The sequence below is a fragment of the Echeneis naucrates genome, chromosome 8 (genome assembly GCF_900963305.1).
Source record: "Echeneis naucrates chromosome 8, fEcheNa1.1, whole genome shotgun sequence".
Lineage (NCBI taxonomy): Eukaryota > Metazoa > Chordata > Actinopteri > Carangiformes > Echeneidae > Echeneis > Echeneis naucrates.
In genome coordinates, this window is record NC_042518.1 from 18,838,402 (window position 1) to 18,855,541 (window position 17,140).

At 41.3% G+C, this 17,140-nt stretch overlaps 1 protein-coding gene across 3 annotated transcripts in view; it reads left to right on the top strand.

Moving 5' to 3' along the window:
* The window catches only part of septin12 (septin 12), a 64,863-nt gene extending 49,829 nt beyond the window's left edge, over positions 1-15,034 (top strand). For all 3 annotated transcript variants that reach the window (XM_029507627.1, XM_029507629.1, XM_029507628.1), the window contains 9 exons: positions 1,681-2,067; positions 3,386-3,514; positions 7,503-7,584; positions 8,185-8,322; positions 9,193-9,310; positions 9,716-9,811; positions 10,087-10,183; positions 11,075-11,126; positions 12,314-15,034. In XM_029507627.1, coding sequence (XP_029363487.1) covers positions 1,681-2,067; positions 3,386-3,514; positions 7,503-7,584; positions 8,185-8,322; positions 9,193-9,310; positions 9,716-9,811; positions 10,087-10,183; positions 11,075-11,126; positions 12,314-12,473 — 1,259 coding nt within the window. In that variant the 3' untranslated portion in view covers positions 12,474-15,034. The remainder of the gene's footprint in view (positions 1-1,680; positions 2,068-3,385; positions 3,515-7,502; positions 7,585-8,184; positions 8,323-9,192; positions 9,311-9,715; positions 9,812-10,086; positions 10,184-11,074; positions 11,127-12,313) is intronic.
* The last annotated feature ends 2,106 nt before the right edge of the window (positions 15,035-17,140 follow it).

The window sequence follows — 17,140 nt, forward strand, 5'->3', positions numbered from 1 at the left end:
ATATATTTTGTGGAAAAACGGATATCTTCATCTTCTAATGGAGAAGACTCCTTGAAATCCTGAGCCCCTTGTCTGCAGCCATACAGCCATGTGACTGTGATGCATGATGAAACTGCAAACACAGCTATGAGAGAAAAATCCAGAGGCTGATGTGTCAAACTTCGTTATTTATTCAGCACATACCTCAATGTGCTTTAATCTGACTATTTTAGCACTCAATGTAATGATGCCTAAAAACCTATCTGCCCTCAACAATTTTGACACAGGAGGATTAGTTCTGTACTAAATTAAGTGGACTAACACAAACCATCAGTCTCCATGTGTCTGCATGTGCATTTTGTACAACTGTATTATAATTATATTGCAGCTTTAAACATTTAGGCACACACATACACACGCACACCGAGCTTGTAGTTCTCATGGAGATTGGCAATCGACTCTAATCCTCTTATCCTCTTATAGCACATACCAGACTCACACACACACATACACACATACACACATACATACATAAGAGAAGGAATAGACCTTTGTTAGATATAGTCTTGTTAAGTCCAGTGATATGTATGTGTGTGTGTGCTAGTTATGGAGAGCCATATGAGTGCCTGTTTGATCTGTTTTGAGTTGAGACAATGGCATCTAATCTGTTTATCGCTCATTTTCTACAGCTTATTCAATACCAGATCACAGGGGGGAACTGGGGCCAATCCCACCCAAGGTTTTAATCAGGGTACACCCTGGACAGGTCGCCAGTCTACCACAGGGCCAGCACACAGACACATACAGAGACAACCACTCAACAACACACTCATGCCTACGGTCAATTTAGAGTCACCAATCAACCTAGATATACATGTCTTTGGACTGTGAGAGTTTACCAGAGTAACCAGAGGAAACCCATGCAGACATGGGGAGAGCATGCAAACTACTGGGAATCAAACCTAATACCTTATAATATCTAATATCAGTGAGACTGCTGTGTTGTCCTGCATCTAATAAATTACACATGATTATGTAATCAGCATGATATTATCAGTGACCCCACTGTAAAATTAAATTCATATCATATGTTTTAAAGTTTAGAACAGGAGTATTCAATTAAATTTATATCCCTCTCACATCCTTCTTTCTCAGGCCATCAGGCCATGTGTGTCTCACTCAGTGAATCAAGTTGCAATGATTGGATTAGTAGTGTCACACAACTGGCGCATAAAGACTAGAAATTATGAACCATTTAAAATAGAAACTTCAATAATTCCCAATGATTAATTGATCCAGGCCATATATATGCACAGTTATTCCTGGCAACAGGTGTTCTAAGATGCTCAGATGATAGCATCATCATATCTTTAGCTTATCTTAGCTTAAAGACTGGACACAGGGAAACAGCTAGCTTGGACCTTTCACGTAATTGCAAAACAGCAGCTCTTAACAGCAGTAATGAATTAAAAGGTTGTAGATGTAGGAGCAAGGAGCTAGGTCTATTTCTTGATAAACAGCAGTTCATAAAAAGCTGTGTATCATCTGTAGCATTTGGGTCTCTACACAGGTGCAATGGTACACACCCAATGGCCTCAGTCTGGAAAATGACCTCAAGGTTTTGACCTCAAGCCATAAACCTAAAAGAGGTTCAATAAATTGAACCACTGACTTCATCTTTACCTTTGTCTTTATCCACAGACACTGCTGGAGAACTGGAAACAGAGCGGCTCAATCCAATGGAGGAGGAAAGGGAGAAGGAGAGAGGCATCATGGGACATGACCGAGAGGACCCAGGCGACATGAATATTCAGAATTACACAACAGAGAAAGAAGAGAACTGTGTGGAGATGCATTCAGAGATGGAGGAGAAGGGAATGAAGAAGGGGATGGAGGAGAGAGAGATGAAGAAAGTGATGAAGCTAGAAACAGAGATGAAGGTGGAGCTCAGTCAGTTTGGGCCAGGACAGCAAATGAGCTTCATCCGGGGCACTGACCTATTCGGCTATGTGGGCATAGAGGCAGTCCTTGACCAGATGAGGCGCAAGACCATGAAGTCCGGATTTGAGTTCAACATCATGGTTGTCGGTGAGTTTCACACACCTACCTTCCACTTGTAACATTACTTATGTATTCCCCACGTTGACACTCAATCATTCAACCATTTGCACTTGATCCCGAAAGTGTCATGCTGTGCTGACCTTGGATTGTCCTCGGGACACATTCACATTCATGTTGCTAAAAGATTGTGGTGTAGCTGTGGCCTGAATTAATTCATCTCAAATGCATCCTCAATAAGTGTCTGAGGTGTCCTCTGGTGATCAGATCACCATAAATTAACCCCAGGTGCTTAACATCTGTTTCTCTCTTAATCTGCCAGTGTGCCAGAGTTGCTCTCTCAATGCCACCCAGCTGCCACCAGTCCGAGAGTTCTTCAGCCAGGTCAGCCTCCTCTGACCAATCAGCAGAGCTCTCCACTGTGGCAAGCTTTCAGTTTGACTGATGTCAGGGCTCATAATGACCAACAGATCACTGGGACATTACAGTGTTTTCAGAAAACCAACAGTCATGTTCCACAGTAAGTGTGTATGTTGGTTTGGATGAGGAAGTATGACTGTTTGCAGAGGAAGTGGATTGGTCAATGGGGGCTGTCTGCTCCTTCCTTCAACGCATACAGATGATAAAGGACGGCAGGGAGTCTTTGCATATTCTCATTGCAGGAAGAGCAGCAGAATATCATCTTTGTCAGTGTTTATATTAAAGAATAAAAAGAAAGAAATAGTCCAATAGCCTAAACACTGAGCTTTTCCCACTTCACACTGCACACAACTCCATCTCCATTCCTCCCAACAATCAACAGAAACACTCCCTCACACACATTAACACTCAGACAAACACACTTTTCATTTATATACATTTACTTTTTCCTTTCCTTTTTTCTGTAACTCTCTTATGCAGTTTTCTTCACTTGTTATCACTTAAAAAAGGGAAAAAGTCTGTCTGTGGTTCTCAGCATAGGATGTGGGAGCCACAGGACTCTGACGAGTGCGCTGTGTGACTGTGGTTTCCATAATAAAGCCTGTTGAGTGGTCAATAAGAATAGAAAGCAATTTCATTCACATTTTTTTAGTGCAGTGTGATCTGCAGCAGAGCCCCACATGATCCTCAGATGTTGATTTTTACCCCAAGCAGACCTTAGCAGATCTTGTATACAAGGGCTCTAAAGAAACACAAATGGATAAATTGCTCAGTTCAATTATTTTAATCAGTTTTCAGGAAAAATGTCCATTTATGCATTTAACAGATAAGCAGGGTTTGAGCAAGTGGTACTATCTACTGTCGCTTTTCCCTGTGCACTGTAATACATACTTAGAAGTGATTAACAGTGCTGGTTGCGCACCTGCAGGTCAGAGTGGTCTGGGGAAATCCACACTGGTCAACACTCTATTCAAGTCCAAAGTCAGCCGGAAGTCCTGTACGCCCAACTACGAGGAGAAGATCTGCAAAACAGTCAAACTACATTCAGTCAGCCACAGTAAGTCAACACACACACACACAGACTTTGGTCATGCCTCATTTCCTCTTTTCATCTAAGTTTTCCTTTCACTTCTTATCTCACAAATACAGTTCCGCTTCTAGACACCTGTAGTTGTTTTTTTGTGTTGCACAGCCACAATCAGTTTATTTCAACAGGCACATGGACGTGGTGTATCTGAATGGCTCGCTTGTGTTGTGTTACTCTCCTACGGATAGGACAGGTCCCTTTGTTCTATGAGTTTTGGAGACACAAACCAGCTCCTGTCCTGCTGTATCTAACCTCTTTCTTTCTGAAGGGGAGTTGCAGCAATGGAGAGCTGTACTCCAGCATTGACCACATTTAGCTATACTCATTATCATTGGCTGTTCGTGTTGTCTGTCAAAACATGGATTGAATGAGCTCTATCGACCGTGTCTTATATTTTTATCGAGGAAAAGTTATTTTGCAATAATTATCGTTATTGTTTTATCACCCAGCCCTATAACAAAAAAAAGCAACAGTGTTAGGGACATCTTAAATTATTAAGATAATCTGATGTTCAGTCAGATTTTTCTTCAGCAGCCACTGGAGAAGCTAACTGCCCCCTTCAGTGGCTGGCACGTCCACTGTTTGCCTCAGAACAGCACAAAGCCAGAAGAGCCTTCTCAATTAAGCAGTTGCTCTCATTATTCAGGTGTAAAAGTTGTTCATGACAGATTGTACAAGCATTCAGTCTTGTCTCTGAAAGTCCTATATGCTGCTCTGGAAAAAATTATTTGGCCATTAAGAGAATTCGTATTCATTCGCAGCGTTTAACTTTATCCACATCAAACTGTGAGAGTAACAAGTTCTTTTTCTCCCTAAAAAAGGCTGATGACTAATGTGTCACTTTAATTTGCATTTTGTTTCCTGTTACAGGACTTCCACACTGGTGGCTTTGTAAAATGCTATTTCTCATTATTTAGATGAAAAAAAAAATCTGTGGATGTCCTGTCGCGGCAATGTGGCAATTATTGAAGTTGCTTTTCATCACCAGTGGCATTTGAATGTTGGTGCTCAGAGGCACAAACATGCTGATGGTTGTAGGTGAAGCCTGTGGATAACAGCTGTGAATGGATAGATCAGCAGAAGATCTTGAATTTCTATGCAGATAGCCAGTCCATGAAGTCAAGGTGGTGTGATGAGGAAGTGAGGCCCACCTCCACATGAGAGGACTGTCAAAGTGAAACTGGATCTTGATCTTCTTTCCTCTTTAAATCTTAGTTCAACAGGAGCTGACATTTATCATCAGAGCCTAAACTGTGATTTGAACAAGATGTGATCAACCTCATCAGTTTATCAGACAACAGACAATAATCTGTTTGTTTTACAGCTCTGATTCACACCTGCACAGAGTTTTTACATGTACCACCCCCGGGTCAAACTGAAAAGTGCTTGGTTTCATCCCCCTCAGGCGACTAAGCTATTGTTGCTCTAAGCTTCTATGACATATATATTGCTCTATTACTCCTTTGCAAGATTGTCATTATCGCAATAAATACATTTGAATGAAAAATAATACAATGACTAATAGAGCAGATAAGCAGTAAGATAAGCAGTAGAAGATGAATGAATTACAGTATCCATTCATCCATCTTCATCCACTTATCCGAGGTCAGGTCATTGGGGTAGCAATTTCAGCAGGGAGCCCCAGAGTTCCCTTTTTCCTGGCCACATCCACCAGCTCTGACTGGGGGATCCTGAGGTCTTCCCAGGCCAGAGTGGAGATATAATCTCTCCATCTGGTCCTCGGTCTGCCCTGGGGCCTCCTCCCAGCTGGACATGTTTGGAACACATGAGACGTCCATGAGACGTCCTAACCAGATGCCCGAACCACCTCAACTGGCTCCTCTCAATGCAAAGGAGCAGCGGTTCTACTCTGAGCTCCTCACCCTATCTCTAAGGGAAAAGCCAGCCACCCTTCTGATGAAGCTCATTTTGGCTGCTTTTACCCACAATCTCATTCTTTCGGTCATGATCCAGTTCATGACCATAGGTGAGGGTAGGAACGAAGACTGACCTGAAGATCAAGAGCTCTCTTCTGGCTCTCTTTTTGTCACAGCGGTGAATGGCAGTAATAATAATAAAATACACAAGTCTAGAAACTGCAAAATCTATTTAATTAATTTTAAAAAATAATTCGATTTTTTATTTACTCTGTATACACACAGAATAGAAGAATCTTCTGCAAGAATCTACAGAAGTGTTTTCCCATCTCTCTGAACCATTTCAGCTTCTTGTTCAATTTTTATTTTTAAAGTTATCGTAGCTTCATCATTACTTTCAGTCTATAGTTCAAGTTTTCTGTGTTTGTTCAAGTACTCAATTACAACTGAACACAAAGAACTGTGATTTCAAAGCCATCAAATCACATATTTATTAAACAGCCTAGCAGGTAACTATTGTCTGTATGAGCTACTCTCTCTCATATTCATCCGCTTCATCCATATCCAGGTCGCAGGGCTGCTGGAGCCAATCCCAGCTCACGTCGGGCGAGGGGCAGGGTACACCCTGGACGGGTCGCCAGTCCAACGCAGGGCCAACACTCAAGGGCATACTACGGTCAATTTAGAATCACCAGTTAACCTAAACCCACACAGACAAAGGGAGAACATGGCACCCCGGGGCGGGAACCAAAGCCATGACCTTCTTATTGTGGGGCGACAGCGCTAACCACTGTGCCACCGTGCTGCCCTACAGTCAGAGCTTCTGCTACAGTCTGTAATCAGACTTTATCAGTCTGTTATTGTTCAGCATTTTGACAATTTTCTTCAAGTTGTTCTCCTTATTTCTGCTATTGCCATGATTTAGCATTGTTCATTTTCTAAAAAGATAACATACAGGCAGTATCAACACAGTTATAGTGAGTGAAGGTAAGACCTGTGTTGATCATAAGTGGATAATGAAGTCTCAATAGATGTTGGTCTAGCCTGCACTCTTGTGGCCTGAAGTGTGCCCAACACCCAACTGTGAATGCCCATCCTGATTAGATGGTATCGCCTGTCAATCACACAATAGCCACACCCTTAGTCAATCTGTTGCTTTATGGTCTATTTTGTGCTATAGGAGCATCATTTAAAAAAAATAGTATCATATTGAAGACTCCATACTAGAGACTAAGACCATAAACATTTTTAACCATAAACGTATTTTGGTGGTTACTGACCTAATAAGTCAAGGGAGTAGAAACATTTCCCCATAAACTTCAAGACAATCTGACTTTTTCTAGAAACCATTTAAAAGACGTTAGATCGTATAGTCATCCTATCCTATGGTTCTGATGAGGGTTTTGAAGAGTTGGGCCACACCTGGGCTGAGGTCATGTTACTGTGGCGGTCATCATGTCCATCCTCATCAGTCGATCTATGATCCTGTGACCTGTAGGTGGAGACACTGGTATGTGAAATACAAAAACACTTCCTGTGCTATTGGGTTGACTGGCTGACGGGTGTAGGTTTCCATACTGTGGCTGCTTTATTGCAGGATAGTAAAAATCTTAATAAGCAGGTTCCAGATGTTGGCTGTCATGCTTCCACTCATAGGGGATTCTTGTGGGCTTACTCAACAATGGCTATAGGCTCAAATGACAGGCTTCTCCTTCTTCACACACATGGCCACACACGTTAGAACATCCACCTGTCTCAGCTGTCACTGATCTCACCGCCACACTCCAAACCAAATCTCCAGGAGGTGCTTTGGCCTAACTATACACCATACTAGTTATGCAGCATCTCTGCTGCGTGTTATTTTTTAACTTCACCTGGAACTTTATTTGATCTTTTATAAATTTCTCCCTTCTTCTTAATGCATCTTTTTGCCATGGCCTTTATATGAATAGCATCCACTGTGACATCATTCGAGCATGCAGCTCTAACACATTCAATTTGTTGTGACAGTTTACTGGATTTAGATTTGCAACACAAATGTGACATCAAGTAATTCTTCCTCTCTGTCCTTCTCTCTGCAGTGATTGAAGAGAAAGGAGTGAAAATGAAGCTGACAGTGATCGACACGCCAGGGTTTGGAGACCAGATCAATAATGAGAACTGGTAAGTGGCAGGAGGGTGGAGCAAAGAGGAGCTGATGCTATTCGTATATATGTTGTAATGTATTAATATAGATGGCTGAAGAACTCTGGGTTCTTTGGTTGTCTTTTATGGATATCAAGGATCTTGACTAGTATTTAGAAACTGGAAGAACATAGAATTTGGGTTAATATTTTACATGTAGTGGTGTGTTGTGTTCCTCCTGCTTACAGAGAGCTAAAAAGTTAATATCCAGATCCTGATGTATTTGATTGCTCTGAGCAACAGAGCTCCATTGTTGTACCTCCTTTATGACCCTGAACACACATACAGACAATGTTGAGAGCAATTTTAATGCTATAATTTCAAATCTTGACCCAAGTTTAACATTTTCTCTTCAGTGGAGTGTAAACATTGTATTCTGTGATAGCTAAACATGTTGTCTTTCCCTGCAAGCTGTGATGACTTGGTTTGAGTGCACCAACCTACAGTGTCATGACCAGCGACTCAACAGAACTTGAAATACACCCCTTGTTTGGTTTTGTTTTTTCAAGGGTTTTATTGACAGGAAGAAATAGTAATATTCACTATCAACGTTTTTGACTCCCTCACTTTTCCTCTCAGCTGGGAGCCCATAGTTAAGTACATCAATGAGCAGTATGAGAAGTACCTGAGGGAGGAGCTGCACGTTAACCGTAAGAGGAGAATACCTGACAGTAGAGTCCACTGCTGCATCTACTTCCTCCCTGCCACTGGACACAGGTTGGTGCTTGTCCACTACTGGAAGCAGCATCACCAACCACTCTGGTCTGTTTTATAGTCTATTTCAATCAGACCACAGCAGGATTTCACTGGAGATAATCCGTGTTCAATTCAATAATTGACGTTCATTCTTTCACTGCCAGACCTCCCTCTTGGGCAGTCTTGCCACAGCACCAACTTTTCTAAAAGTTCCCTTACACTGACACACTTCCACCCCAGAAAGAATGATGTCATACTTTTTAAAATTTGTTATCGGTTTTAACCAGCTCCTAATGGTCTTCTGGAAACCACCAAACCTTCTCATTTAAGACCTTTTCAGGGCCAGTATTGACTTTTTCCCTGGCCCCATTATTAAGTTAAGTGTTATAACAAACTTCTACCAAAAACTGCCTGTCAAAGTCAAGGAAACTCTAATACAGATGTATAAACCAACTGCAGGTCTGTAAGGCCACAGCATGTTAATTTATTCACCAGCAACAAAAAGTAAAAGAAGAGATAAAGACTTTGGCTCGATGATGACATGCAGGGTGACATCCATCACTGGAGAGACATCACTCAAGAATTAGTTTTTTCTTGATTTAAAATTTTAGATGTGTCTACTCAATGCATAAAACCAAGTGGATGGTCAAATTAGAATTATATGCTTGTCACATACTCCTCTTAAAGCTGAATATAAACAACATCATCCACAACAACAACATCCACTCTGATTTCAGTTGAATTAAAAATACCTTGGTAACATTCACTTTTATCATTGGTCCAAAAGCCCAGGATGATTAAATACAGTATTAAGTGTTGACTGTATAGTCACAGCCTTAACAGTGTAACATCTCTGTGCAGTAGACCCTCACAACTGTCTACCCTTTCCAGGTTACGTCCTATTGATGTTGAGTTCATGAAGAGGTTGGGGAAGATTGTGAGCATTGTTCCCGTTATTGCCAAAGCAGATACACTCACTATCGAGGAGAGACAGGAGTTCAAAGAGAGAGTAAGGGAACAAACACACACACACACACACACACATCCAAAGCTTTTTCTGTTCTGACTGTACAACATGTAGAAAATAAACATTCTCCTACTGTTGCAAGGTTCTGCTATAAATACAGAAATGCAAAAAGAGCAGACTGGTATTATGATAAAATGTCTTTATTATGGTATTAAGGTCTGAATCAGAAATACTCATGACTCTAAAAACACAGAGACAATCAATTGCTCCTCTGATTGCATGAATCTTACTATACTTGAGTTTTTGTGTCAGAAATTATCACATCATATCATTAGTGTGAAACAACAGTATTTGTACCAGTAAGGATCTGAAAATTAAAGATGAAATGCTTGACTTCACTTGACCTGACCCCATTTGACCTTCATTTAACCTTTGACCTTTTGACAGATAAGACAGGACTTGGCATCCAACGGGATCTGTATTTACCCCCAGAAAGAGTATGATGAGGATCAAGAAGAGCACGCCCTCAATGAGAAGATCAGGGTAATGTGATGCAACCAGCTGACACAGGGCACTCACACCTGGGTTGTTGTTCTTGTTGTTGGTCAGTAAGAGGCACTGTGTGGATTTGCAACACTGTAATCGCAGTCTGCTGCTGAGAATATAAGTCCAATACACTAGACAGGATACACTGACAATGGAGAGTGGGAGGAGGTCTTTGTTAGTGTGAACATTTATGAAATCAGTAAGTGTGGACTGTGTGGACGTCATTACTGACTGAATTCACCCTGACTCTATCATCCTCACTGTATGTGCAGGAGAGCATCCCCTTTGCTGTGGTGGGGACTGACAAGGAGCACCAGGTGAATGGAAACAAAGTGTTGGGCCGTAAAACAAAGTGGGGAATCATTGAAGGTGAGTAATCTCATAAATGCCTGCTGCTACCACTTACCCCTTACCATTACCACTCTTATTATCTCTTTCTGTGGAAAAGTAGTTGAGCAGGTGCAGCTGGCAAAGTTAAAAATGACTGACTATTTCTTACTCTGAAGAAGATGTTGTCATGTGTCGGACTATTTCTTCATTATCATTTGTCTGAGGAGGACTCCCTCATATCTTACTGCAAGCGCAGAGTTTCTCCACATCCACAAGGATGAGACCCACTACTCATGTCTCTGCAGCAGAATTACGTCACTTCCTGTTTCAGTGGCAATAATGTCTTTAAACATGAGAGTATTTCTACTTGTTGCTGTCCATATAATCAGAGAAAGGAAAAAATCATTATCTGACATACATCCCCTCTGCATTAATCCATCTTTTTTTTTTTTTTTGTCGCACAAGTTTCTTGTGTTTCTCTAAAAAAATAAAAAAATAAATAAACTTTAAAAGATTGTGAGAACACTTTAGTCCATGGAAGTATGAGAGTTTTGTCTTCCTCAAACAGTGACCAAGGCCCTTGTTTAGGCAGATTTCCAGTTCCTTCTGTTTGATATGCAAAATTTGTCATATCTGTATTTGAGTAGGTTGACTATGTTCTACATTAATTCAGACTCTGAGCATAAAATAAATACAACAAAACACAACAAAAGGAGTCTCAAAACTAGGTGTCAGGAAAACTGTAACTTTTTGATGCCAGTAGCTAGCACACACTGTCATTTTCCAAGTCCGGCCCATGTGGACCTTGTAGGATTTGATTTTTCTCAAATTTGCTATACTTTTATTGGTTTACTCATAGAATAATCAATTCCACCATTGTAACTAGGTTTCTTATTAATTAGAAATTAAATCTTTTTTCTATCTCCACAGTTGAAAATGTGGCACATTGTGAGTTTTCCCACCTGAGAGATCTACTCGTCAGGTGAGTCTAACAGAGCTGCCACACTTCATCATATAGACAATGTTCAATATAAGGGTCATATGACAAACAGCAACTGGAGGATTTTTTAAACGTCTGCCACACTATGTCCCTTGTACTATAAATATCTCCTGATGAGATGAGTGGCCCTGAAGCCCAAATGCATCCCTTGCTTTATGGTCAGTTTTCCTCTAAAAGGAATAATTATTTAAAAATGAATATGAAGTTATATAAAAAGTCTTTCCAGAAATTCGCTATGCTAATCAATGCAAATTCAGCCACTCTCTGTGATATCTGTGCACCCTTGCAATTTTATCCAATTACTGTAATTTTACCACAAATTCCGTCAATAAGGATAGTCTGCCCCCACATATTGATGCATATACTGTGTATTAAACAAAATGAATGGCCAATTCCATAACTGGTAGTGCCAACCCAAGTTAGAGTACCAACCTCTCACAATAATTTCTGGCTCGATAAACAAATGAACAGGTAACAACCCAAAAACATAGTGGTCTATGATTCTGTTAGTGGGTGCCACACAGGCTTCCTGACTGTAACATTAGCATGTTAGTTCAACTGGCTACTGTAATAACTGGAGTTTGCGTCTGCGCACAACCCCCCCTCATTCAAATTAATTTTGAGGACAGTTTTTATCCAAATGTAAATGTAAATTATTAATGTGATCGTAGACCAAAGTTGGGGATGTCATCATTGACTTTGATGTGCAGTAGATAAAATAGTTGTCAGTGTTCAAAAATGTTCTCTGCGCTTGATTGTAGTACGTAAAATTAGCATATTTTGTTAAAATTGAAATCCTGTGCTTTTTGGGGGTACGGTTTCAAAGAACAGTTTCTTTGTGTCTTGGCCCTGTGATCGACTGGCAACCTGTCCAGGGTGTACCCCGCCCCTCGCCCAGAACGTTGGGACTTGGATTGGCTCCAGCACCCCCATGCCCCAGAAACAGAAAAGCAATAGAAGATGAATGGATGTGTGGATGGATGGATGATTCACCCCCTGATGGTCATTAGAAAAGTATAGGTTTAAGGCTCCTCAGCACTGGCTTCACTTAAGAGTCTGAGTCTACATCCACATTGTGTAGACAGGAGGCCAAACATGTCTGACTCAGATTCAAGATGAGGGACAGTGAAAATGAAGTGTTGACACTTTCTGTGTTTGTTTCCTCTCAGGTCTCATCTGCAGGACCTGAAAGAAGTGACACACAACATCCACTACGAGACTTATCGTGTACGACGGCTCAATGAGAGCAACGTGGATTTCAGTGTACTCGGACTGACGCCTTGGCTTTTGGAGAATGGAACTGCTGACCAATCAGAGAGCCAACTGTGATCTTACCCATTCTCCAATAAGAACAAGCTATTTTTACCACATCAGTCATGAGGCGGAGATTTTTTCTTATTATTATTATTGTTCATTTCTTTTTTCATTATGGGGCCAACTAATGGATCATTTGTAAGTGAGAAATTTACACAGGAAATATTTATAGTCCACACCTTCACTGAATTCCCCAGGATCCAGGACATGGCTCTGGATCTGTGTAGGCTGTTCATGTTCAACCGCTATGTGGGGTGGAGTGGGGGGGTGACGTATTGGGTGTCCACATACTTCACAAACATAAGACAGATGTGTCCAGTTTTGTCCTGTCCATTCTGACTGTTTGACCCTGAAAACGAAGTCCCTTCTGCATCTTTGCTTTAGTTTGCTATTTATGAAAAGATTACTTTTATTGAGCAGCATGGTGGCCAAGTGGTTAGCGCTGTTGCCCCACAACAAGGAAATCGGAGTGCGGTTCCTGGACCCAGGGCCTTTCTATGTATATTTTACATGTTCTCTCCGTGTCTATGTGGGTTTCCTCAGGGTACTCCGGTTTCCTACCACAGTCCAAACCCATGCATGTTTATATTGATTGTTAACTCTAAATTGCCCATAGGTCTGAGTGTTCGTATTGTTTGTCTCTGTGTTGGCCCTGTCACGGGCTGGCGAACTGTCAAGAGTGTACTCTGCCATCGCCCAATGTGAGCTGGAATTGGCTCCAGCACCCCCTGTGACCCAGAAACTAATAAGTGGTAGAAGATGAATGAATGACTTTTATCAGTTTGAGCTATGTTAAGTCCGATATTGTAAGTTTAGACATGGTAAATTAAACGATCAACCTCTATAGCATTATGGAGAACACACACTTTTTTGTCCCACCATTTTTGGATGTCCAGCATCAGTGTGGATGTTCCTCTACAGGTGTCCATAGCTGCCTCAGTGCAGCCTTCTGCATCTATCTGCAGCTGTCTTTAGCCACCCACAGTCAGTTGACAGTGAGTTTTCCCTGGCTGCAGGCTTTTTGGCATGGTCATGTAGACCATTAAAAGCCATGGTTGCATGTACAGTACATGAGGCAGAGATACAGGTGGCCCCCAAGAGACCGTCCTTGTGTGAAGAAGGTTCTTCAGCTGAACCCTGGACACTTGAATGCATATAAGCATAGTCTTCAGCAGCCCGTCATATTTTAATTTTAAAATATAGGCAAAAACCGCATCACTGATGGAATGGATGACCATGTTTGATTATTCACAGAACAGGAAGTAACATCCAGTCGCATATGAGCACTTCAGATGAATGTGAGGATGCAGGATTCAGGTCTGAGTGTCTGTGTCTTTGCCATTGATCTATTAGGCATAATGCAGAATAGAAAATGCAATGTGGAGTCAAAGTTTTAAGTCCAGTTAACTCAGGCCTGAACTGCACAGCTGCAGACCAGAACTGAACAGTGGTCTATGTGCAGCCAAGTTATGTGAAGACCATGATCATAGATTGTAAGTTCAAGTAGCCAAGAAACCAACACCAAGTTCTCCAGGCTACATTGTTGTGTTAAGCTTTTTCAAATTTCAATTTATTGATACTTCTCTTATTCCAGGTAAATACGGCTTCAGGTTTTGGGTCAGATTTGAGTCTGGTTTAGTCTGCTGTAGTTTATCATAAAGATTGAGTGCTAAGCTTTACTTTGGGTGGAAACTCAAGGAGCTGCACTGACTCACTAACCATTAACCGGACTCAATTCTAAAGCATGGCTGTGTGACAGCTCCCATTAATTTCATTATCTATGTATGTGATCTGTTCATGTGGTGGCAGGTGGCATTTTACACAGCCACCTGTCCAGGTTCAGAGATAAGCTGTTGAGATGCTCAGCTGTTTTTAAATGAAGACTAAATTACATAATACATCTCAGTGACTTAAAGCACTGGCTTAGCCTCTACAGATACACTGAGAAGAGGTAAGTTATACGGTTCCTATGAAGTTTTCTTGTATTGTTTCTCTGAATTTATAGGCCCAGTGCTGTCTCTGTTGGTGTGTTCATGTTAAAATCATAGGAATGGGGTGAAATCATGTGTAACTTGTCAGCTGTGTGTTCTCCACAGGTGCGAAACTCAACAGGGAACCTTTAACTACATATGACCTTGAGTGAGAGTATGCTCCGTGCTAATCCACAAGTACATACTATCATATGCTGTCTTACTTGTAACTACAGATGAGTTATCTGATTTCAGATAACCCTCCAGTCACGTCTCTGACCTCTCAGCTACTCTCTTTAATCTGACCCTCTGTTTAATATATATACTAACAGTTCCATATCATTATCGTTTTTTTTTATGTTGTTTATTAGTATTAATGATACACATTAACACTGTTGATTTATTATGAAATACTTTTGTTGTTTTCTCAGTCCACTGTAAAGTAATTGTATTAATCATGTTTGTTTTGGTCATTCTGTGACTTTTGCGTCTTGACCAACTAAACAGGCAACTGCTCTCAAGCCCCACACTACTAGTGGCCTCAGAAGAGCTTTGATTCACTGTTTGTTGTCACAATAAAGTTTTTCTTTTTACTAAAACGCTACACTTAAAGTGCTGCTAGTTGTGATTATTTCTGTCATCTTTGTTCATTTGATTTGCTACACATTTGTTGGTGATTTTCCAAAATAGATAGAAGAGTGTCAAAGGATGTTTCAGAATTATGGGAGACCTCTGACTGTTGTGACTTGAGTGTCCACTAGAGGGCACTGTGTTTTGCTTAGTTTTTTTTTATCACAGCTGTCCTTTGTGTTTTCAGCCTCAAGAACACTCTCCTCTGATAGGGACAACATTTGAGGAGCTCCACTCTAGCACCATGAGGAGAATAGAGAGGTTACGTTTGGTGCATGGCGTAGCACCAGTTGTCATGAGGGAGCACAGGTCGGCAGAGATGAAAAAAACACGAGGGGGTGAAAGATTTCCTCAGACATAATGATGTTATTCCTCAGCCTCTGTCACCCCGCGAGGCTTTGCACAGAGGCAGGACGTGTGCCGTGAAGCTGAGGCACATGGCGGAGCCTGATGAGACCGTCTACAACGTGGATGGGACCTCCCTGTATATGTGAATTGCAGTTGACCCTTATCCTCTGGGTCACCCTAAAATAATCATTAAAGATTTTGAACCAGCTACTTTGGGTTAATCAAGGCTGTAGTGTATCCGCCCAGAGGTTTGTTTTGCCATGTTTTACCTTCTAGAACTCACTACAGTAAACTGGTGTTTACGCTGTGCCGCACCTGCGCTGAGATGAATTTTCAGTAGGGGGTTCTGCACTCACGGTGACAAGGGGTTCTGAGGCATTCCCGAGTTTAACAAGGCTTTGGAGATTGGTTATCTTTTGGCCAAGATCACAGAAGTGTGGCATTTTGCTGGATGCCTCTTTAATTAAACGAATTCGGAAAAAAGACAAATGTTTTAATTGTGTCTCAACAGCTTGTGGGGAAAGTTTTATGTTATGTTTTATGTTTTCAGAGAAACACAAAGTCAAATACTCATCAACGACAGAGTGGCTCTGATTCAGTGGGTGCACGGAGATTGCTACATCGCCCCTCCCAACAAGGTAGACAACGTGTTTGTAGCGGTGTTCACCACACCCTGTGGCCCCCTTAAAACTGTACAGTTATTTGCAACCTATGTAGGACAGAGCCTCTACGTAATTACCTGGGAGATTTGACAGACGAAATAGACAGAGACAGCATACAAGAATTTGCGGCTGCCAGTCCTAAAAGTTATGCTTATCAAACCAGAAACAAGAAAAAAGCGGTGCTCAAGGTCAAAAGTATTACACAGACGCAAGACAGCTGTCAAAGAGTCAATTTTGACAGTGTCAAGCGGTTGGTAGAGGAGACAGCATGCTGAGAGAGGGGACGAGGAGGAGGAGGAGGAGGAAGAGAGGGAGGGGTTCATTGAAACCCCTCAGCAGAACATTGTAAGTGATGAAAGATGATTTCTCTTTAAAAATTCTTCGTTTCAGAAACAAATTTACGTTGTATTTGACAAGAGACAGTTGCTGCCTACGGGTCATACTTTACCTTTTGGTTTTTAAAAAAATGTCACACCTAGATTGATCCTAGATTGGTTTTCCCTGTTTCCTGCCAGATTGTGGGACCCAGTGGATGTGGAAAAACTTTTTTTGTAAAAAATGTATTGGAAAATTGTCAACATGTTATAAACCGTTAATTAAATCTGTCGAAGGACTGTCGGATTCTTTTGAAGATGCTCAATTATTTCCCCCTCAACAAAGCCATCTCATTATATTGGACGACGTGTTACAAGCGGCAGACCATTCAGAAGTGGTAAGAATTTTCACACAATACAGACACCATAAAAATATGAGCATGTTGCTGCTGACCCAAAATGTATTTTACAAAGGTAAATACAGTCGCACCATCAACTTAAACAGTTATTGATGATGTTGATGCTGTTTAAAAACCCACGGGATAAATTGCAAAATTGCAAATTACTCAAAGTTTTGAACTAGCTACTCAAGACCCTTTCGTTTATTTATTGGTGGACCTCACATCGCCTGTCCAGAGAGCTTCAGACTCAGGTCGGAACTGTTGCCTCATCAGTGGCCGGTGGTTTATCTGCCTAAAACAAAGTGAAATAATTACATATTTAACCTGCTCATGTAGAGGCCCTTTTTGGCAATTTCC